This window comes from Echinops telfairi, unplaced genomic scaffold (assembly GCF_000313985.2).
Source record: "Echinops telfairi isolate 266 unplaced genomic scaffold, ASM31398v2 ScPeMD7_18;HRSCAF=68, whole genome shotgun sequence".
Taxonomy (NCBI): Eukaryota; Metazoa; Chordata; class Mammalia; order Afrosoricida; family Tenrecidae; genus Echinops; species Echinops telfairi.
In genome coordinates this window covers 33,067,047-33,082,489 of record NW_022103915.1, presented here as the reverse complement: position 1 = coordinate 33,082,489, position 15,443 = coordinate 33,067,047, and the positions used below count along the sequence as shown (strand labels likewise).

Sequence of the window (15,443 nt, the reverse complement as noted above, 5' to 3'; positions counted from 1 at the left end):
AAAAAGAACTGGGCCTTATTCCACCAATCCCAGGACCAGAGGGTCCTGAGGACCTATGGGTCTCACTAACTGTACATCAAAATCCATATTGCCTCCGTTTCTTTCATTTCATTCTAAAGAGCTTCCATGATTTCAACAACAACAAAGGCAAAGCAGAAAATAATTTAGTCTTGAAGGAGCTCAAAGGAAACCGCCTACATGCCTTCAGAGAAGAGAAGCCATTTCACTCCCCAAACAAGGAGGAACAACCCAGCACGAGAGAGAGAGAGAGCTCTGGAAACATACGAATGCAATCACTTGGATTTTAAAGGATGGAATGGAAGAAAGTTCAGAAGATGGTCAAAGACAAGGGGATGATCAATGGGAGAGAAAAAAATCGTTAATCAGTTTAAGGTGCTTGATCACAAAGAAGTACACAGTCAACCCGTGTACAGCACGTTTGCATTGCGTGGACCCATTTATACGCAGGGTTTGGTTTTTGACCTTTCTCTTTGGGCTTGTTTAGGGTTTGCCCTTTGGTATTGTGTGCTGAACGTACTGTGACCCACCGAAAGGGCCGACAACTCTGTCTTGGGAGAAGTCCAAGCAGGATGGCAAGACTTCATCTCATGCACATGGACATGTTGTCAGGGGAGACCACTCCCTGGAGAGGGCCGCCATGCTTGGGAAAGTGGAGGGACAGCGGAAGAGAGGAAAGCCCTTGGCAAGATGGGTTGACCCAGCGTGGGAACAATGGGCCAACGTAAGCAACATTGGTGAGGCAGGCGCAGGACCAAGCGGTGTTTCGTTCGAGTGTCACATCCGGTGACTGTGAGTCGGAACTAAGCGATGGCCCCTGCAGCAGCCTTGGTGCTGCAGAGAACACAAGTGTCCTCAGTGCCTGCTGGATGATGACGGGTGAAGCTGGTCATCTCCACGTGACCAGTTCTTCTCTCAAGTCCCTGCCAGCCCCTCCCCATCCCATCTCCCCTAGCTGGACCTCCTGTGCTGCGCCCGGTCAAGCATTCGGCTGCTAACCACAAGGTGAAGGATTCAAGTCCATCCAGAAACACCTTGGAAGAAAGGCCTGGCCGTCTGTCTCCCCAAAACGGAGCCATCGGAATCCTTGGCAGCACAGTTCCTCTCTGACGCACGCTGGGCCGCCCGCAGTCAGAATCAACAGGACAGCTGGCAACTAGCTTTGAGTTCATTACGGTTACTTGTCCCCGAGAAATCAAGATGCACCAACACTCAGCTAACGAGCTGATAGGGGGGGGGGGGCACTGTATAGAGCAGGTGCGCCCTCTCTGCCTGCTGCAATGCCAACAAGCACTAAGAAAAGTTGCATTTGTCCCAGTGGGAATGGCAGCCATTGCTCTCTCTTTAGTTTAGCAGGACATGGGATGACCGTGATGTTTCTGAGAATGCATATCAAGTTCTGTAGGAGATTGGTACCATCCTTTGCTCTGTTCCCCTGCCGCAGCTTAATTGCGTACACGGAGCAGTACATGGAATATGACCCCCTGATAACACCAGCTGAGCCTTCCAATCCCTGGATCAGTGATGACATCACCTTATGGGACGTAGAGACGAGGTAAGGAAAAAACGTCTTGGGGTTTTAGGATGGGAAGAGTGTTTTTAAACACATGTAATCGCGAGATTATCTGAATGTGAATTCTTGCTGGAGGAGTTTCTGGGTGGGTAAGCTTGTAAGGGACAGGTTAGACATTTAAGCCCGCCCAGGGGTACCCCAGAAGAAAGGTCTGCCAATGGACTTCCAAAGGACCCCGCTGCTGGACACATCGACTCAATGAGAACTGGTTCAGTTCAGGTCTGGTCTGGTCTGGTTTGGTTTTTATTGCTAAGAAAGAAGTCACCTTTCGAATGGCTCCTCCTCCTCCGTGGCTTCATCTCCCATGTCGTTGCTTCTTCGGTCTCTTCACGGGTCCTATGGGGACATCATGATCGCTGGACCGCCAACCAATCCTTTTCACCTTTGCAAACCTGATAGGTTTAAAAGGACCTCCATGCTGCTTTTTATTTCTCTGTCAATGTGCTTGGGAAGCTGTCAAGGGGTTATGGTTCGTTTCTCTTCTGTGACTTGCCTGCTTTGTGCTCTCTGCCCGCTTTCCTAGCAGGCTGTTTCCCCTTGAGCATTAAGAGCACCCACAGTCCCTCTGCCCTGACGTCGGTTCTCTTCATCATGCTACCTGCTGGCTTGTGTTACCTTCAGTTTCATTCGAGCCACTGTTGCTGGTCAATGTTTTCATGCATGATAATGTTAGTTCCTACCAATACAAGGGAAGGATACAAACAAATAATAAAGTAGATGCTTCTTTTACATCCTCCAAATTCCATTCACCCTCAGAGCCATGTTAAATAGAAATCCTTTGTACCAGCCTTTTGAAACTTATTTCTCTCTATCAAAATTAAAAGAACCAATATGTCCCAGATGGTGGCAAAGAGCCCTGGTAGTGCAGTGGTTACGTGTTGGGTTGCTAATCACAAGGTCAGCAGTTCAAAGCCACCAGAGGCTCCTTGGGTGAAAGATGAGGCTTTCTACTTCTGTAATGAGTTACAGACTCCGAAACTCACAGGGGCTGGTCTACCTGGCCCTACAGGGTCTTTATGAGTCAGAATCGACTTGATGGCTGGGAGTTTGGTCTTGGTTTAAGATAGTGACATAGCAGTCACCTTATGATGCCCATCTTTATAGCAAAGACCTAAGAAACAAGTGACATGGCTTTGGAACCCTTAGTATCACAATCAAGGCTGAAAAATCAAGCCAAATGGAAGGAGGAATTGAACGGTAAGCGTGGACACTGAGAATCACATCCTGCCTTTGAAAGCAGTGCACTGCAGCCACAAAGAGACAAAGCGGTCAGCATTCCCATGGAAGTCCTCATCACGGGGGAGCCAAACAGAAGCAGCTCTTCAGAGCTGTGTAAGAGTGCTTCCTGTCCTGCCTAAGTTGAATTCACTCACCTTACCCATTGCACCCCATGATCCAGAGGCTAAGGGATCTGCAGTGTACCCCACCATCTTCTATCTATTTGCCTCTCATGTGATCACATCCCACAGCACTGACCACTGCACCTGTCACTTGAGTTGAGGCTCACGGATTGGTGGCACCTGCCCCTTCATTCACCTGCTCATGCCAGGGAGCCACAGATCAGCGGCACCTGCCCCTCAGCTTAGCTGTCTGCACTGGGGCCCCATGTACTGGTGATTCTCACTGTTTCTCCCAACCACCACCACACACACACACACAAGCACACACAACAACTATGGCCATGAAGTTGATTCTGAATCATATTGATCCTGGACAGGGTTTCTGAAGCTGTAAATCTTTTTAAGGAAGAAGGTCGTTAATCTTCCCAGAAAGCTTCCTTTGTCTCCCTCAGAACACCTGGTGGCTTTGAATTGAGTCCCTGGGGTTAGCAGTTCAACGCTAACCTGATAATGCCACCAGGGCAGGAGCCCACAAACTGGAGGATCTCTATGTTGCCATGATATGGAAATATCGGCTACTCGTTTTCCAAATACCAGCAGAGTCTTTCTTGTGGGCAGAACTTCAGCAGAACTTCCAGACTAAGAACAGACTGGGAAGAAGGAGTCAATTGTCCATGCCTGAGGGATTAGCCATGAAAACTTTATATGAGTGGCAGCGGGCTATTGATTTCCTGCTGGAAGATGAGTCGCTTCGGTTAGAAGGCACTCAAAATATAAGTAGGCAAGGGCTGCACTCTCAGTAGATCCTACTGGAGTAGATCCTGCTGGTGGGTATAGAGAAAGCTCCCGGGGGCTCCATTGGCTGAGACTGTAAGACTCCAAATGGGAAGAAACAGCCTACTCATAATTGGAATGTCCAATGTACCAAGTAGGGATTTAGGAAAATTGGAAGTCATCAAAAATGAAACAGAATGCATAAATATCAATATCTCAGGCATTAGAGAGCCGAAACAGATTGGTATTGGCCATTTTGAGTCAGACAACCAGATAATTGACCCGGTCAGAAATGGCAAATTCAAGAGGAATTGCTTTGCATTCAGCGTCAGAAAGACTACTCAAAATCTATTTTAAAGTACAAAGCTGTCTGTGATGGGATAATATTTATACACCTACAGGAAGTCCAGTTAGTGCAACTATTATTCAAATTTATTTACCAGCCACTCCAGCTACTGGTGAATAAATTGAAGAATTCCACCAACTTCTTCAGTCTGAAATTAATCAAACATGCAATTAAGATGCAGTGATAATTATTGACAATTGGAATGTGAAAGTTGGAAACAAAGAGGAGGGATTTTTCTCTTTAGGACTCACTGCCAACTCATACCAAGTCAATTCCAACCCATAACAATGCTTTAGGACAGCGTAGAACGGCCCCTTTGGGTTTCTGAGGCCGTGAGCCTTTACAGGAGCAGAAAGCCTCATCTTTCTCCCTGGGGGTGGCTGGTAGTTTTGAACTGCTCACGTTGTAGTTAGCAGGCCAACACATACCCCTCTGTGACACAGTCCATAGAAATATGGCCTTGGTGATCAAACAAAGCTGGAGTTCGCATGATAGACTTTTGTAAGATCAATGACGTGTTCATTGGAAATACCTTTTCTGAATAACATAAATGATCATTATACATGTGGACATCACCAGATGGAACACACAGGAGTCCAATTGACCACATCTGTGTGACCAGATGGTGGAGAAACAATATCATCACTCACAACAAGACCAGAGGCTGACTGTGGAACAGATCATCAAGCCCACGTGTAAGTTCAGGTGGAAGTTGAAGAATGTTAAAACAAGTCACAAGGGCTAAGATTCAATTGAAGTATATCCCACTTGAATTTAGAGAACATTTCAGGAACAGATTTGACACATTGGATGCTAATAACCTGATGAAATGTGGAATAAAATCAAGAATATCATATGTGAAAAGCAAAAGGTCATTAAAAAGAAAGAAAAGACCAAAGTGGATTGCAAACAAGACTCTAAAACTTACTGCTGAATATAGAGTAGCTACCATATATACTTGTGTATAAGCCAAGTTTTTCAGCACATTTTTAATGCAATTTTTGTGGTAAAGTTAGGTGCCTCGGCTGATATTTGGGTCAGCTTATACTCGATTATATACGGTAAATTAGCTGTAAGAAATTATCATGTAATAGAGCTGAACAAAACATTCCACAAAACATCTCAAGAAGACAGAGTATTGTAATGAAATATGCAAAGACCTGAAGTTAGAAAACTTGGAGGGGCGGGGGGTGGGGAGAACACAGTAAATCTCAAGCTGAAAGAAATTAAAGAAAACTTCAAGTCTTGAGTTGTAATATTGCGGGATACTATGGACAAAATAATGAATGATGTAGGAAGCACCCAAAGAAGCTGGAAGAGTTGCTGTATCCCAAAGACTTGGTAGGCACTCACCTATTTCAAGAAGTAGCAGATGATCAAGAACCGCTGATGTTGAAGGAAGAAGTCCAAGCTGCACTGAAAACATTAGCAGAACGCAGCCAGGCTTCAGGAATTGACAGAAAACCAAACAAGCTGAGGAAACACTGGAAGCACTCACTGTGTGGCTCCTAACGAACTACAGACGACTTTGAGAAGAATGAGGAGTCCTGAACGCTTCTTTGCACGGAAGCTGAATCTGTGCACAGACCCAGAGACAGTTGTTCAAACAGGACAAGGGGTACTGGGTGGTTTGAAAGCACAGTATGTAGGGGGGCGTGTATCATTTCACCATACTTACGCAATCTCTATGCTGAGCAAACAACCTAAGAAGGTGAACTGTCAAAAGAAGAACGCGGCATCAGGATTGAAGGGCGGCTTATGAACAACCTGGGATATGCCAATGACACGACCCGGCTTGTTGAAGCAGAGACGGCTTGAAGCAGTGGCTGATGTATGATAAAAGACTGCAGGCTTCAGGAAGGGCTGCAACTCAATGTAAAGAAAACCCAAATTCCCACCAGTGCATCAATAGACAATATCATGACAAGCAGAGACGAGATGGAGGTTGTCGAGGACTTCATTCTGCTAGGATCTACAATCAACGCTCATAGGAACAGCAGTCAAGAAATCAACCCGTGTATTGAGCAAACATGCTGCACAAGAAGTCTTTAAAGTGGTGAAGAGCGAGGATGTCGCTTGGAGGACTAAGGTGCGCCTGAACCACGCTCTGGGGTTTTGAATTGTCTCCTACACGTGGGAAAATTGGACAGGGAAGAAGGAAGACTGCCGGAGAATCTCTGCACTTGAATTTAGGGGTGAGAGAAGAATGCTTCCTAAGAACACACAAACACACCTTGGAAGAAATAGCCAGAGTGGTTAGAAGCAGGATGGAAAGACACCATCTCACAGACTTTGGACAGGTTATCAGGAGCGATCGGTTGCTGGAAAAGGACACCATGCTTGGCAGGGGGCGGCGAAAAATAAGACTCTGGGCAAGATGGGTGGACACAGCACCCGCAACAGTGGACCCAAACCTAACAAGCATGAGGCTGGCACAGGCCTGGGCAGCATGTCATCCTGTTGTGCATAAGATCACTGCGAGTCAAAGCAACTGAAGCCTCCTAACAGCAGTGAGACCCACGCCGCAATCTTAGAGCCCATAGTTTGTTGAATAGCGTACGCCCAAAATGCATGTCCACCAGACACCTCGGAATCTGGCCTGATTAAGAGAGAGGGTCTTCACAGACACAAGCAGTTAACTTGAGCACCTCCTGGACTAGGGTGGACCTTACCTCCAGTGACTGGTCTCTGGTGGGAAGACATAGAGGAACACAGAAGAAGAGTCGTGTGATGACAGAGGCAGAGCGTCTAATGGTGGTGGAGCTACAAAGCAAGGAGCCCCAGGATTATCCAGAGGCCAGGAGAGAGGCACGGGACAGATTCTTCCAGAATCCCACCGGCAGGCAGGAGCCTACCCTTGACTTCAGCACCTTGATTTCAGACTTCTGGCCTCTTGAACCCCAAGGGAGTCAATCACCGTTGGGGGGCAATGTGTCACACTAGCCCTGGGAAATGAGGACCATGGCTGGCCCTAGATGGCATGCAGCGCATCTGCAAGCAGGGTCGAGTTATGTAGGAGGGCGGGGAGGCCCCTTCTTCTTCTCTCTGAGGAACATTTCTATCCCCCCTGGCCCTGGCAGTGGTGTCAGGAAGTCCGTTGGCGAAGCAGAGTCTAGAACCAAGGCCAACATCACATTAAGCCCAGAGAGCATCCTGGCCCATGAAGGCAAAGTCTGAAGACCACCACCAACATCAGCAAAGGCTCTGTTCAGCTTCTGTTTCATATAACGTGTGGGTATTAGGACGTGCTAGTTCTAAGCGAGAAGCTCTCTGGAGTTAGAAATGTCACCGGGTAAATAGAATGGGCTGTCTTACTACCTGGGTAGCCCTGGTGGTTTATTGACTGCATGTTGGGCTGTGAGCTGCAAAAGATGGGCAGTTCAAAACCACCAGCAGCATCAAAAGAGATAGCGTCTGGGGTCTTAAAGGCTTGAAGGTAAATGAGCAGCCATCTAGCTGAGAAGCAACAAAGCCCACATGGAAGAAGCACTCCAGCCTGTGTGATCACGAGGTGTCGAAGGGATGAGGTATCAGGCATCTAAGACCCAGAGCAAAATATCGTAATGTGAATGAGGGGAGGAGTGTGGCGTGGAAGCCCAAAGCCAACCTGTAGGCAATTGGACATCCCCTTACAGAAGGGTCATGGGCAGAAGACAGGCCAGTCAGGGTGCAGTACAGCACCGAGGAAACATACAGCTTTCCTCTAGTTCTTTAATGCTTCCCCACCCCGCTACTATCATGACCCCAATTCTACCTTACAAATCTGGCTAGACCGGAGCATGTACATGGGTACAGATAAGAGCTAGAAACACAGGGAATACAGGACAGATAAACTCCTCAGGACCAATATTGAGAGTAGCCATACCAGGAGGGTACGGGGAAAATGGAGGGAAATGGGGGGACTGATCACAATAACCTACCTAGAACCCCCTCCCAGGGGGCTGGACAACAGACAAGGGGGTAAAGGGAAACATCAGAGAGTGCACGACATGAAAAAATAATAATAATTTATAATTATCAAGGGTTCGGGAGGGAGGGAGGAAAGGAGGGAGAGGGAAGGGGAAAAATGAGGAGCTGATACCAAGGGCTCAAGTAGAAAGAAAATACTTTGAAAATGATGATGGCAACATATGCACAAATGTGCTTGACACAATGGATGGATGGATCGTGATAAGAGTTGTACGAGCCTCCAATAAAATGATTTATTAAACAAAAAACAAAAAACAGCAGCAGCTCCTCTGCAGAAAGATGGGGCTCTCTACTCCCATAAACAAGTTAGTCTCGGGAACCCACAGGGACAGTGCTACCCCGTCCTAAAGGGTCACTATAGGTGGCAGTGAGTTTGGGTTAGGTCTTACCTGACACCAGAATTCTTCTTTGTCTGGCAAAGAACATGAAGAAATCACCTGGGACCGCCCTCCCCCCCCAAAAAAAAAGGAAGGCCCAGAGGGCAGGGCTGAGCAGGTTGTACTGAGAAAAACTCATGGTTCCTGAGAAGAAAGAGATACAGGTCGTGAACAGCCAAGAAGAGAGGTTCGGGCAGTCTTGGACCCTAGGGTGCTGGCTGTGTGGGGCCAGGGAAACCCCTAGCACTAAGGTGACTGTGTTGGGCCGGGTTGACTAGAGAAACAAATCCAGTGGTACTCACATATGTGTAAGAAAGAACATTATATCGAGAAGTGATTGTATATCGGGAAAACATCCCCGCCCAGTCCAACTCAAGTCCATAGGTCCAAAACTCGTCCATGAGTCCCCTCTTCAGGCTCACAAAGCCACATACAATGATGCAGAATGCCGGAAGATCACCGGCCGGTAGGTGCAAAGTCCCGTGGATCCGTTGGTGGTGGACGCGTCCCCAGGGCTCTGGCAGCAAGCAGGGTCCGCCAGCAGGCAGGTGAAGGCAGAGAGAGAGGGGAGGTTCCCAGGACCCTTCTTTTGAGAAGGCCACGCCCAGAGGGGGTCCCCGTCATGGTGTGACCCGACTGACAGGCCAAACTCCACCCTTGCACTTTTACATATCTTCCATTTGAACTGAAATTACGTAACTGCCACAGTGACCAAGAACCCCTCAAGGGCAGGAATGTCGAGTGTGTGATTTTTAAGTTGTGTGCTGCTAGATAGTACAATAGGAACCCTCTTTCCAATACGCCCACATTCCCGGCAAGGCTCTCCCACACTCAGACACTTCTTGGGAAGGAGGCTTTTGGGTGTGAAAAAGGATCCAAGGTGGCAGAATAGAGGCGGCATCAGAGAAAGCAGGAGCCGTGAGACTATCAATCCCCTGGGGATCCACGTTAATCCGTGTGTCCTTATGCAAAGTACTTCACCCTTTCTGAGCCATGGGGGCTCTGCTAGTACATTTGCCACAAAGAAGTTGTGAGGACTCTGGTGAGTGGGCAGATGTCAAGCAATTGAAGCAATGCGTGGACCATCGTGCAGGGAGTTATCAAATCCGTACAGGAATGTAGCATTCTACCTCTAAGCAAATGATGGTGCGCTCTCCTGGGTGAGCAAAGACATTTCGGGTCAGTTTGGGGTCGCTTGATGGTGGAAACACTTGATTTGGGGTCACTTGATGGCACAGTGGGTTAAGCGTTCATCTGCTAACTGAAAAATCAGTGGTTCGAAGCCATCAGCCTCTCTCCAGGAGAACAGTGGGACAATCTGCTTCCATGGAGAGTTGCAGCCTCGGAAGCCCTGTGGGGTCACTCTGCTCATGGTCGCTGTGAGGTGGCATGGATTTGATGCTGTGGTGGTGGGGGGTGACTTTCAAAAGGATTCTCTCCAGGAGAATGGGTGGGGAGGGGGTTGGAGGAGGAAGAAGGGGTAACATTTTTTAAAAAGGTTGGATTCATGAGGCATCTTGGGTTAGACAAAAAGTCAAGAAATGTTGGCATCAAGGATTGGGACCTTAGCTGATGGGTCAAGACAGTCACCATTTGATGGATTTCTGGTCACCCCTGACCCCGCGTTAAAGAGACTTTCCACTCTTGGTTCCAGGTGGTGTAGGAAAAGTCTATGCAGATTTAATCGACTCGGTCACTTGTGTATGGGGCATCTCCCTCACATGCGTGTTGTCAACATATTTGCGTGGTTGTAGAGTCTATGACACGGGTCTTTGCCCAGCACTGGTCATTTTAAAACCTTCTTTTTCACCCCCCTTCAAAGCAAAGAGCCGAGCCAGCAGAGAGTCAAGAGGTGGGGCTTCTCTTTTGATGAGATGTTGCAGGACCAGGTGGGGCGAGACCAGTTCCTCCGATTCCTGGAGTCTGAATTCAGTTCTGAAAACCTCAGGTAACTATCTCAAAGGTGTGCTTGATCTATGTGCGTCTTATGGATGTGTGTGTGTGTGTGTGTGAATAAAGTGGCATCATAAGTCTTTCTTTCTGCATTCCTCTCAATGAAAACGTCACTATGGTTCAGATTCAAAGCCCAGTTCTTCGGCCTCTGGTGGAAAGGGAGAAGAATAAACTAAACCGTACTGCTTGCTCGCCACCACATTCGCACCTGCCAACACCAGCAGTGTTCAGTTCTGAAAGTACTGATGACGTCAAGAGGCCCAACTCTTGGCTCTCGAATCGTGACTGCAAGAATCAGTACATGTGCAGATGGATTTGAGGGCCTACTGCATGCACTCCAACCACAGAACCGGGGGTCTCCGTGGAGATGAACAGCTCAGAGACGCTCTCCTCCAAACAATCCCAATCTGGGGTCTCAGATACCTGGCAGGCAAGACAAGGAAGAAGGGTCAGCGGGTTCATTTCACAATCTCAAAGGTCAAAGTAAATATCATGCATCAGCCAGAGCCCTAACTGCCCAAGCTAAGACAGCACACTTCCCTTTGGGGGGTGGGGGTGGGCAAGCCTGTGCGTGGGCTCCACGCTTTGCTACTGCTGCTCCTCAGGTGTCTAGGGGAGATCCGATCGTGTTTGATGTCTTCATGGATTCATCGTTACTGTTTAGGGAAACTATCGATGGATTCATAATTTCTGCTTAGTAGACAAAAACATCACACCTTCAAAATATAAAAGGGAGGTGCAGGGAAAACTGGTGTCTCATAAGGTCACAAAAATGTGCCTGTTTAACTTTTCGCTGTGTTCGATGAAACATGCGAGCATCTATGGGGAATGTGATTTCTCGAAGACCTTAATGATCTTCGTCAACCAGTGACTTCCGCCTTGGTAAGATGGAAGACTCAATCTTTCTTCTTTTCTTTTCAGTATTGGCTTCCCTTTCATAGAACTAGGCTAACACTCACCTTCTGGTGACGTTTTCGCAGGAAGGGTGTTCCCTGTTGTTCTTCGGTGCCCTCAGGTTCGTTCTGGCTCACAGCGATGCTATTAGAACCCGAGGAGACACCCCCGGTCCTGCGCCATCGTCCCCACCACTGAGACGTCTGAGCCCGTTGCAGCAGCCACTGCGCCAATCCATCTCTTTGAGGGGCTTCCGCTTTTTGGCTGACCCTCTTCTTTGCCAAACATGACATCCTTTCCCAGAGATTGGTCTCTCCCAAGAACACTGTTCAGAAGACACTTGAAGTCCCAAGCCCTCCCGGGCTTAGTGGTCATGCACATGACATTGATCACAGCCCCACGCTGCATCAACAGGGACATTGATGCCTCAGTGGTAGGACTGCATGCAGATGACTGGGGGTCGTTCGTGCACAGCCAGTGGGACCTGAGCTTCCAGACTGAGATGGACTGATAAGAAAGGCCTGACCGTTGACCTGAAAACATCAGCCAGTCACTGCCCTTTGAATGACAACCGTGCCCCCTACACCCCATCGTGGGGCGGCTGCAGCAGTTCTTCCTATTGTTTGGGGGACACCGTGGATGGGGCGAACCCCATGGCAGCTCACAACAGGGCTGTGTCCCTCCTCAGGAGGGTCTGCTTGTGTGGGGGGGTGGGGGTGTGTGTGCAAGAAATCAAAATGGATTGTGTTCATCTGCCAAGATCTTCTGGGTCCTTGAAGAGAAAAACACAAGAGCAGTGAAATCATTAGGTGAATGTCAATGGGAATACATGCCTGCCTGAATAAGGAAAGGAGCCGTGTCTGCCAGGGCATGCAGATCCTCAGCTGGACGTTGAAGATGGCAAGAGATAAAGAAAAATAGGAGAGTGTCCCACATGTGAAGAAGGTACGGGCCGTGGCTTGGCAGTGGGGTGCACCCGAGTCATGGTGTCTGGACCGGGGCCGTAGAAGCCCACGAACTGTACACACACGGATGACTGCGTAGGCCTCCGTGGGCCACATAGAAACCGGACGGGCTTGGCGCTCTGGTTCCGGGTGACCGCAGAGACTTCCTTCTTTGTGTCACTCATTATCCTCAACCCAGCCCAGAGCTGTCCTGCAGTTCCTGGGTTCTGACGCCGTTCACCGGGCCGGTGCTCCAGCCAGCCTCCTGGACTGTCGTGGAGGTGCCTGCTGCTCAGGGAGCAAAGTTCCCTCGGACCAGCCCCATGACCCCCCTGAACACTCAGAACAGGGAAGCACCTTTCTCTGACTGTGCCTGAGCCCCCAGTGGCCGAAGGCCCCTCATCACCTGCAGCAGTGCAGACAGCTGGAAGAATAGCCCCAGGTCATGGGCACAAGGAGGGGCCCAGAGCAGGAGCATCAGGCTACCCTGCGGCTTTGTTTCCCCAGACTGGAGCCTCCATCCTGGAGAGGCCTGGGTGTGTCTGGAGCCACATTGCAACCGGGCTTGAGCCCCAGAGAGCACAGAGGATGGTGTCCCTGCAGGTGGCTCTCTTGCCCCTGCAGCTCCCTATTCCCCCATGCCGAGAGGGCTGCGCTCACTCTGGGGTTAAAGGAAGTAGCGGGTGTGTGTGTGTGTGTGTGTGCGTGTGCATTTGTGGTTGTGCCTGTGTGTGTGTGTGTATTTGTGGTTGTGCCAGCGGCTAATCTGCACCCCCAGCATGCATGCATAATTCCAGACTTAACGAGGGCCCCCGTGCTCCACGGCAGGAAAGAGGATCAAGGCAGCAGCACAGCGGCGGAGAAGAAGGATCACCCCAAAGCTGGCGAAATCCTCTCTGGAGGCCCAAATTCCATTTTTATGATCCTCTGTATAATTGGATATATAGGGGAAAGTACAGCTTTAAATCCCACAACTTTAGGACTCCTCCAGTCACCTGTGAGGAGCCCCCTGGTGGCGTAGTGGTTACACATTGGGCTGCGGTCTAGAAGGTCGACAGTTCCAAACCACCAGCTGCCCCTCAGAAGAAAAACAGGGCTTTCTACTCCCGTAAAGAGTGTCAGTCTCAGAAACGCAGAGACAGTTCCACCCCAGTTCCACCCTGTCCTGTAGGCTCGCTGTGAGCCAGCATGGACTCGACGGCCGTGAGTCTGCTTTGGGGAGTTACCAAGGACACAGGAGTTCATCCCCCTGCCCCTCTTACTCCTTCAGCCACAGATACTCACCTGTCACCTACCAGGACCCAGCAGCGAGGACTCTGCTTGAACAGCTCTGCCCCTGGGCCAGGGCAGCCAGGCAGAGGCCAAGCAAAGTCACACACTACTGCAGGGCCAGTGAAGGGCCACCCCTGGGGGCGGGGCAAGCCCCCCAGGCTGCGGGGCCCTGAGAGAAGGCCCTCCCTTCTCCCCAGAGGCAGCCATGGGTGGAGAACCCAGACAACTGACCGTGGAGCCTGAGAGGAAGGAGAGAAAGGTAGACAGCCAGACAGACCAACGGAAAGTCATCTTGGCAAATTGCACAGATGAGTCGAGTGTGCTGTCTCTGCATTGACAGCAGCCAGGCACCACCCAGAATTCAGGGAGGGGCGCTTTCTGGAATGACATGATGCCATTTGAAATCTGCCTTGGATCATTTTTTCTTCTGAGTGAGCCGGGAGCCGACAGGGAGGGGACCGTCCCCAGGGACCAGGGCCAACAGGAGGATGTTGTCTGTCCTCAAGGCCAGGGCTACCTCCTTTCTCTTTTTCTGCCTCCCCCTGAGCCCAGCCCAGGGCTTCCCTCGGACTGGGTGGGCCCAGACGGGCAGCTGCCACAAGGCAGGAGCCTCCAGCCGGCTAGCCCAGCAGACTCGAGATGAGTTCTGTTACCCGGCCGCCCTCCCTCCTCCCTGGCCACTTTTGCCCCGCTCCCCTGGACACATCTGGGTGCCCCCCAGGTTGCCACCCTCTGCTGCATGGCAGGGCACGAGTTAAAAACTCAAAATCTGCAGCGAAGAACGTCCCGTACATTTTTTATGAGCTGTAACGTCTCCGGAGGGAGCGGAGTTGTTCTTCTAACCTGCAGATTGATTATCCTGGTTCCACGCAGTGTCAGCTGAAGGGAGAAGCAATTAAAAGAGAGCACAGGGGAGTTGCCACATTTGCCTGGAGAGCTCCCAGCTCCACAATTGCCCCAAGTCCCAAGAAGTCTAAGGCCTGTGCCCCGGAAGATTAGCCCCTGAGCAAACACAGGATGAGTCGGAGCAGCCAGCGGCACCAGCCTGGCCAGGCAGGGCATCGCTGACACAACTGCCCAGGGGCCGAGGCTGGGTTTCCAAGGAGGCGGTGGTGGCCGTGGTCCTGAGTACAGCCCCTGGAGGACTTACGCCCAACCAGAGGTCCCCTTGCATCGAATCCACCGCTCCTGAGGCTGTCTGGCCAGCAGAGGGCACAGAAACACTCCCTTTGGCCTGGAGTTTGCTTTCTCAGGGAATGAACCAAAGGTCCGAACCCATCGAGTCTGGCTTCTGCAAAGATACGCCCGCCAGGAACAGCAAGGCTGCCCAGCCCTTCCTGGCCGAATGGACAGCAGCCGACATGATTTCTCTGGCTCCCGCCAGCCTGGAGGATAAACCCCAGCTCCTATCTGCATGTGGGTCCTGAGGGAGCAAAGAGGCCCCCTGAGAAAGGCCCTGTAGAGCTCACAAGGCCTGTCCAATCCTGCATCCCCTTTCCACCGGGGGTAGGGGGTAGGGAGCTTCTGCATCCAGTCTGCCTCATCCCAAAGGCCACTTTCCCCTCCTGCAGCTCTAAGCAGTTAAAGCTGGTGCCACCGGGATCTGAGTAGAACTGTGTGCCCTCTGGTCTGGGGGGACTGATTTTGGGGGGAATAAGCCGCCAGGCCTGTCTTCCAGGCCACTTCTAATGGGTTTGGCAAGCACATTGATCGTCTGCACTGCCCAGAGACTCCTCTAAGCAGCTGTTGTTGTTGTTGTTGTTGTTGTTGTTAGTTGTTTTGTTGTTGTTGTTAATTGTTCATTGGCAAGAAGTCCATGCCATGCATGCCGACCCTTGTGTGCAGTGTAAAAACTGCTCCCAAAGGTCTTCAAGGCTGTGAATTCTCAGAAACCGATTGCTGTGCCTGCTGGGTGGACTCAAACCACCAACCTTGTGGCTAGCCTTGGGCCACTGAACAGGATCCCAGGCCAGTGCACGCAGC

At 50.3% G+C, this 15,443-nt stretch overlaps 1 protein-coding gene across 1 annotated transcript in view; it reads left to right on the top strand.

The window, feature by feature from the left end:
* RGS6 (regulator of G protein signaling 6) overlaps positions 1-15,443 on the top strand; it is a 611,147-nt gene that overhangs the window by 541,394 nt on the left and 54,310 nt on the right. The window contains exons 13-14 of the mRNA XM_004698691.2: positions 1,463-1,573; positions 10,220-10,345. Coding sequence (XP_004698748.1) covers positions 1,463-1,573; positions 10,220-10,345 — 237 coding nt within the window. The remainder of the gene's footprint in view (positions 1-1,462; positions 1,574-10,219; positions 10,346-15,443) is intronic.